Here is a 7629-nt window from a genome sequence, read left to right as displayed (position 1 = left end):
AGTGTGTTTGCCTTGTCTGTCCGGTAGGTGGCGGTAACGCGAAACCTTCACTGTTTTCCAACCCGCCGTTAAACAGCACCACAGAAGAAGAAGCGGCAAGATGGCGGCCGGGCCGTGCGCTCTCTTGTGTGCAGAGTAAAATGTGCGGGTCGCAGCGCAGCTTCCCCCTGCAGCGGAGCTCCAGGAGACTCTGGACGGACTGATGATCCACCTGGACGGACTGATGATCCACCTGGACGGACTGATGATCCACCTGGACGGACTGATGATCCACCTGGACGGACTGATGATCCACCTGGACGGACTTTGCTTCCTTCGCTGTTTCTCCTGAAGGTTTGGAGCTCAGACTCTCCTCCCGCTGCTCCGCCGAGCTGCTGCGAGTCAGCAGAGGAGAGGAGAGGAGGAGGAGGAGGAGAGAGAGGAGGAGGAGGAGGAGGAGGAGGAGAGGAGAGGAGGAGGAGGAGGAGGAGAGAGGAGGAGGAGGAGGAGGTGGAGGTGAAGAGGAGGAGGAGGAGGAGCGTGTGTCTGCTCTGAAGGACAAAGTGTGGATTTGGAAAGTCTCTGTCAGAGGAGATGCGGGACGTGCGGGAGCTGAGGTCGCTGGTCCAGCAGCGACTGGCTGCGGCTGCTGAGGAGATATTTGGGCTGTTTGAAAGAACGATAGCAGAGTACGAGGAGGAGAACCGCCGACAGCGCCGCCTGCTGGACGCTGTGCTCAACCCGGAAGTCAGGCTGCACCCAGCAGGTGGGTCACCTCAGTAAAAATAAAATAAGCTTTATTTTTAAAGCTGCTTTTAAAAAACACATGACAAAGTGATTTGACAGACCGAAAAACAGAGTAACCAGAGCAAAACAACATGAAGGTAAAATCCAGATTGAACGGACTCTTATTTTGTTGAGTTCATGTATTTCCTGTTGAAACAGGAAGTGGGCAGGGCCTGTGCATGGAAACAACAGGATCTCACCCTGCGTTCCAAATCGCATACTTATACTTTTTACTTTTAGTATGCTGCCCTTAAAAAGTATGTAGTTTAGTATGTATTGGGACATACTAATTCTTTTTTTCCCTACTAAATAGTATGGTAGTATGGGTATTGGAACGCAGGGTCAGTTTCGGAGAGAAGCAGACTTTTATTTTGAAGGGACAGATGGATGAGAAGATCCCTGCGTTCCAATACTCATACTACTATACTATTTAGTATAGTTTAGTATATTTAGTATAGTAGTAGTATGTCAGATGCAGCATGCCAAGAGTACCAGGATGTTCTACTACATCCGGTCAGATTTCACAGTCTGCATGTCAGCATGCTGCTCTGGCCATCCTGACCCACAATCCTTTGCGCAGTGGACGTTACGTCGCACTGACTGAGTTGCGTGTACAGGCCACGCCCACATACGGAAGACAGCACACACACACACATATCACACTCACCTGGCTCAGGTAGAGCAGCAGGTACAGGAAGACAGCAGATCAGAAATCAGACAGAGGACAGCGCAGTATGAAACAGTTCCGCCATTTTGCCATTTTCCCAATAGTATGTATACTGCATACTACACTGCATACTTTGTAAGGGCAGCTGCAGTACATACTAAAAGTAAAAAGTATAAGTATGCGATTTGGAACGCAGGGGATGTTTACAGATCTGTGACAGCCACTAGTGCAGGATGATGATGTCACCGTTTACAGGAAATGGAGGTCATGTGATGCCCTTCATGGAGACTTTAAAAGAGAGGAAAACAGAAAAACAGAATAAAAGGCAGTAGATAAAAACATTTAAAAAAAACTTTTACTTTTTATCGTTTCCAAATTTCACAATAAAAGCTGCACCGTGAAAAACATCAGTGAGGACCATATAGACTCAACCGGCATAAAAATGTGGGGAAATTATCAGTGACATCAGTTGAGTCTGCAGGGTCCTCACCTCAGTTGAGTGTAATGCCCCTTTACCTGTCAGATGAGGAACAGTACTTCTAAAAAAAAATAGGTATTTAATGACTTTGAAAATTAAAAATATGATGCAAAGCCAATAATCAGTCTGAACCAAATCACAGTTTCTGTCAGTTTAATAGCAACGTGATATTTTTACTGAATCGTCACATTCAAACCCTCATCAGGCTCTTAATGGATAATTAGACTTTTTTTTTTTTTTCTTTTTTACTAAATGAGCAGCTTGTGGTTTTAAACTCTGTCATATCATTTACCTGCAGCTGTCTGCTCTCTGTTTTCTGACTGTGTTGCATTATATTTAAAAAAAAAAAAAAAAAAAAAAAAAGATTTGAGCCGCTTTGTTGTTCACATTATTGTGACAGCTGTGTGGTGTTTTTTTTTTTTTTTTTTTTTTTTTTTTTTTCACATTTGCCTGATGAAGATTTTAGTGACTGCAGCTGCATGGCTGCAGTTTGAGCGGCTGAACGTTTTGCCTCGAGAGCCAATCAGCTGATCTGATCTGAGTCTGATCTGTGTTTCAGTTCTGCCTCGCCACCTGCAGCGGCTGGACCAGGAGGAGCCAGAGCCTCCACACCTCAAGGAGGAGCAGGAGGAGCTCCCGACCAATCAGGAGGCCGAGCAGCTTCAGGGTCTCACCAGGTTCCCTGTGAAGAGTGAGGATGATGAAGAGGAAGCTCTGACGTCGACAGAGGCAGAAAAAGCTGAGGGACGTCTGTCCGTCTCTAAAAGCTTAAGGATGAGTTTCTCAGGTGGGCGGAGCTGGCCGGCCTGGCGTCGGCGTCGGCTGGTGGCGGCGGTGCAGGAGATCTTCGGGCTGTTTGAGAGAACGATGGCGGAGTTGGAGGCGAGTGAGCGACAGCGAAGGCCATGTGACGCCGTCCTGAGTCCAGACGTGCAGCTCAGTAAAGAAGGTTTGTACACAACGAACATCTTCTTCATCACAAACACAAACACAAGCTGACAGAATGATCTGCTAAAGACCTCCAGCCTTTTGTTTAATGGAACATTCCAACATTTTGGGTAAAATCCCCCTTTCCCTGACTTCCCCAGACTGAGACCAGATGTTGGACACCATTTTCTCCTCTGTACATCCAGTGGTTCAGTTCCTAGGGGTAGCATTTCCTGTTAGATTAGCATAAAGACTTGAAGTCTATAGGAGTCGTTAGCCTGGCTCCTCCCAGCAGCTCTGAAGCATCTGACTCACACAGAGGATCATGTGGATCTCAAAAACACGTCTTGGAAAATGAAAAAACAAACTCTAGTGGTTTGAGGCAACCTTAATTAGTTGTGGGTCTTCCTCTGTCTTCAGCCAGGCTAATGTGTCCCATAGACTTCTAGTCTTTATGCTAAGCTAACAGGAAATGCTACCCCTAGGAACCGAACCACTGGACGTCCAGAGGTGGAGATGGTGTCCAACATCTGGTCTGAGTCTGGGGATGTCGGGGAAAGGAGATTTTGTCTAGAACATTGGACTGTTCCTTTAATCCCTTAAAAAATGAGTTTTGTTCATCAGTTTTTCATATTGATGGAAGCACAGGTGGGGCCACCTGCAAGGCATTCCTGCCTGATGCACTTCTGCCAGTGCTGTCGGACCAACTGCAGGGTCATCAGCCGGGAGCCACCCTTCCTTGATGTTTCGCTCCTTTAGTCCTGGAACATCTCTGGGTAGTGGAGCAGCGGCAGGGACATCTCCCTGCCGCCCCCTGCAGCTGGCCCTAGGATCCATCTCTCCCCCAAGCCTTGTCTTCTCTCCGAAGCCAGAGCCAGAAGCTCCCTTGCTCCGCTTCTTCTGCCAGGTCTTTCAGTGCCCTTTCCAGCTTGGAGCCTCTGATGCCGATCGTCTTGAGGAACCGCTGGGTGGAGGTTCCAGTGAAGCCTCTGCAGCCAACTTCTACTGGATAGATGTATGCTCTCCAACCAGCTTGTGTGCATGCAGCTGCAAGTTCTGCATACTTGTCCTTCTTCCTCTCGAATTCGGCCTCCAACCCATCTTTCCATGGCACAGTCAGTTCCGCCATAAGAGAGGCAGACCAGAGCACAATGTCTGGTCGTAAGGTGGTTATGGTGATCTCCTGTGGGAATTTCAGCTAGGTCGGCACTTAGGGCCCACTTGCCTCCTGGTGACAGCAGGGACTTAGCGCTCACTTTGCTGCTGAGGGCTGGACGGGAGGGTGTGGTGTTGATGGGCTGCCCCTGTTTACTTCGTGCCTGTGCGTCTTGATGATCTCTGCTAGCTTCCTAGCTAGCAGAGAGGATGTGCTGTAGGCTGGGACATTGGTGGCCGCAGAGTTGGCAGAGCTCTTCTGTACCATACCAGCGTTGCAGGTTTTGGGGGCTTGGGAGGGTGTCGTATGTGGCCCTGATAAGGAAGCTTAGCCTTGCTTGGGGCAGCTTCCACAAATCAGTCCACGTGATGGACCTGTCAATGACAGCCTCCCAGGTTGTCCATTTCCCTTGCTGGGATTGGCTCACAGCCTTGACTCTGAAGCTTTCCTCTTCTTCCTGCTTGACCTCTGAGATCACCAGCTGTCTTCTCTCCGCCCTCGATGCTTTGGACCAAGTCTTGGGAGGTGGTTGCCATCCAAAGCCTGCCCTTCCGTGTTGCACCAACCCTATGACCTTCTGGTGTTTCAGCCGGGTTATGGCCTGGTGTACTGCTTGTGAAATGTTCCATTTTCTTCCAGTGCAGACTTGGACCTTGGTGTTTTGAATCACTGGGTCAGGTGAATCCTGCAGCTTGAACAGCAGTCTCACTTTTTCCAGCTTGTAGCCCAAGCTGATGGTTTTCAGCAGAAGTCTCAGGACATTTCTTCCAAACATCGCTGAGTTGGACAGGCATCGGGGGAGGCCGAGCCACTTCCAGATGTAATTGTTCGCCTTAGCGTCCAACTTCAGGGCTGTTGAGGAGGTGATGTCCCACAGTTTGAGGGGCCACATGATGCAATGGAATAGAGTGAACTGATAGCACCAGACCTTGAATTTTCCAGGTAGTGGGCTTAGGTCTATCTTCTTTAGACCATCAGTGAGCTGTGTGGTCACAGAGACAGCCATGTTCTTGTCTGACAGGTCTGCTGTGTATAGCCTTCCCAGGCTTCTTACTGGCCGGTCTGCCACTCGTGGAATCTCCTCGCCACTCACTGAGAAGGAGATGTTGTCACTTCTGGCTCCTTTGCAGATTGAGAGACTGCGGGACTTGGATGGTTTTATCTTCATGTCCTCATCACTATTTATGGTATATCAAAAATCTTATTTTTTCAGTGGTTTTTTGTTTGTTTGTTTTATAAAAGCACCTATAGTCATCCTTTTGATATCATCACAATGTCAATATGCGGTATTCAGTCAAAAATACCATTATATATAATTTTGTCCACATTACCCAGATCTAATCTGTATTTCATTGCGTTTCCAGACGTCCAGCAGTTGCTGGGGAGGAAAGAAGAGGTTCCCCCTGAGCAGCAGGAGCAGACCCCCAGTCTGGACCAGGAGGAGCCAGAGCCCCCGCCCATTAAAGAGGAACAGGAGGAGCTCTGGACCAATCAGGAGGCAGAGCAGCTTCACGATCTCACCACGTTCCCTGTGAAGAGTGAGGATGATGAAGAGGAAGCTCTGCCCTCACAGCTTCATCAGAGCCAAACTGAGGAGAGCAGAGGGGCGGTGCCTCCAGCCAGCAGCTCCACTGAGCAGATGGAGACAGAAGCTGAGGTGAAGACCTGTCTCTCCTCTGAAGCTGAGAGTGAGGACGGTGACGACGACTGGCAGGAGAGCAGAGAGCCTCGGTCAGGTACAGACTCACTGAGTGATCTCCCCCTCAGCAATGACAGATCCAATATTGAGGAGAAACCATTCAGTTGCTCTGTCTGCAGGAGAACATTTGCTAAGAAGCAGTACCTGGTTAAACACATGATCGTTCACACCGGAGAGAAACCGTTCAGTTGCTCGGTCTGCGGTAAGACCTTTGCTAAGAAGCAGTACATGACCACGCATGTGCGAGTCCACACGGGAGAGAAACCATTCAGCTGCTCCGTCTGCGGTAAGAGCTTCGTCCATAAAAAAGACCTGCAGATACACGTGAGAATCCACACAGGAGAGAAACCGTTCAAATGCCATTTCTGCGACGAAGGCTTTCACGAAAAGGGAGCCCTGCAGAAGCACGTCAGAATCCACACGGGAGAGAAGCGCTTCACCTGCAGCGTCTGCGCCAAAGCATTTGCCGACAGGAAGTACATGATTCAGCACCTCAAAGTCCATTCGGGAGAGAAACCATTTTGCTGCACGTTCTGCGGCAAAAGCTTTGTTCACAACAAAGACCTGAAGATCCACGTCAGAGTCCACACGGGAGAGACACCGTTCAGCTGTAACTTATGTGGTAAAGGTTTCCGTGAAAAGGGAGCCTTACAGAAACACGAGCGAGTCCATACCGGAGAGAAACCGTTCAGCTGCCCCTTTTGTGATAAAACCTTCAGTCAGAACAGTAACATGAGGACGCACATGAGGCTCCACACAGGAGAGTAACTATTCATTTGACAACAAGCAGACTCGGGTAAATCTGGACTCGCCGCTCAGAGCATGGTTTATAATCTGTGAGCATGGTTTATAATCTGTGTTCGCAAATTCATAATTTGTGGCCACAGATTTGCAATCCATGCGCTGAAACAGATTCTTTCCTCAGAGAACGGTGACTGTAATCTGAGGGCACGATGGGACCGATCTGTAACCCAGAAGCACAGTTTCTAAACCAAGCGCACTCATTCCTAAACCGAGCGTGCAGATTTACACCTGGGTATTTTTTTCCCCAGATGATCCCAGGGGGGCGCTGTGCATTTCTCTGTTGCCGACAGAATTCATGCAAGGGAACAGACAGATCAGCTGTGACGTTTGTTGAATAAAATAGTGTTTACTCAGGAGACCCATTTAATATAATGGGTAGTGCAAAAAGAATACACAAATACAAATTGTGTTATTCTCTCTGTAATTTCTGTCATCATTGTGTCTTTCTTGTTGTCGTTGACTGTTGTTTGTCCGCTGCTGTCTGCACAACAAACGGCCCCTCAGGGGATAATAAAGATTTATTTGAACTCTAGATGTAAAAATTCTTCATGAAGAACACTGGTCATATTGTTTTGAGATATGTTTAAAATTTGATTATGTTAACCTGGTCATTAATATACATGAGTGATGTGGTGTGTCACTTCACACACACACACACACACACACACACACATACATACACCCATTTATGTCCCCTATTTCTAATGTTTTTATATTGAATTCTAACTCAATATTTTCATTAGTTATTCTTCGTTCTTTGTTCTTTATTTGGACAGCTTCCAGAGAGCGGCCGCTGAAAACAGCAACAATAAAAACAAGCAATAATTCATACCAGCACTGTATTGATAACAAAAACAAGCCAAATGTAATCATCAGTAAATAAAGTAAAATAACTTAAAAGTAAATAAATTAAAATAAGAAATGACATAAAAACAGAAAAACCTCAGTAATATCTAAAAAAAATGTACATCTCGTTTTGGGCCTGAACCCGGCGGGTTGGGCAGACAGGGGGCGCTGTGACTGTGACAAAGAGCTGTGTGTGTGTGTGTGTGTGTAACACCAGCTCCAGCAGAGCAGCAGCTGCTTCTGCTCTAAATCCTGCAGGAAAAAGCCTGAGAGCTGAGCGAGTGGCC

At 47.6% G+C, this 7629-nt stretch overlaps 1 protein-coding gene across 1 annotated transcript; it reads left to right on the top strand.

Moving 5' to 3' along the window:
• The first annotated feature begins 472 nt into the window (after window positions 1–472).
• On the top strand, window positions 473–7028 carry LOC115368264 (zinc finger protein 260-like). The gene is made up of 3 exons (XM_030064317.1): window positions 473–745; window positions 2470–2859; window positions 5358–7028. Exons 1-3 carry the CDS (start codon window positions 574–576, stop codon window positions 6458–6460), a joined length of 1665 nt encoding a protein of 554 aa, XP_029920177.1. The 5' UTR covers window positions 473–573; the 3' UTR covers window positions 6461–7028.
• Window positions 7029–7629: the final 601 nt, after the last annotated feature.

Source organism: Myripristis murdjan, chromosome 11 (genome assembly GCF_902150065.1).
Source record: "Myripristis murdjan chromosome 11, fMyrMur1.1, whole genome shotgun sequence".
NCBI classification, from domain to species: Eukaryota; Metazoa; Chordata; class Actinopteri; order Holocentriformes; family Holocentridae; genus Myripristis; species Myripristis murdjan.
This window is presented reverse-complemented; position numbering and strand designations above follow the sequence as displayed.

Excerpts from the sequence above, each read along its gene's own strand:
- LOC115368264 (XM_030064317.1), top strand. The coding sequence starts at position 574 with ATGCGGGACGTGCGGGAGCTGAGGTCGCTGGTCCAGCAGCGACTGGCT. Across the intron at positions 746-2,469 it reads AGTCAGGCTGCACCCAGCAG|TTCTGCCTCGCCACCTGCAG; the intron begins GTGGGTCACCTC and ends TCTGTGTTTCAG. Across the intron at positions 2,860-5,357 it reads CGTGCAGCTCAGTAAAGAAG|ACGTCCAGCAGTTGCTGGGG; the intron begins GTTTGTACACAA and ends TTGCGTTTCCAG.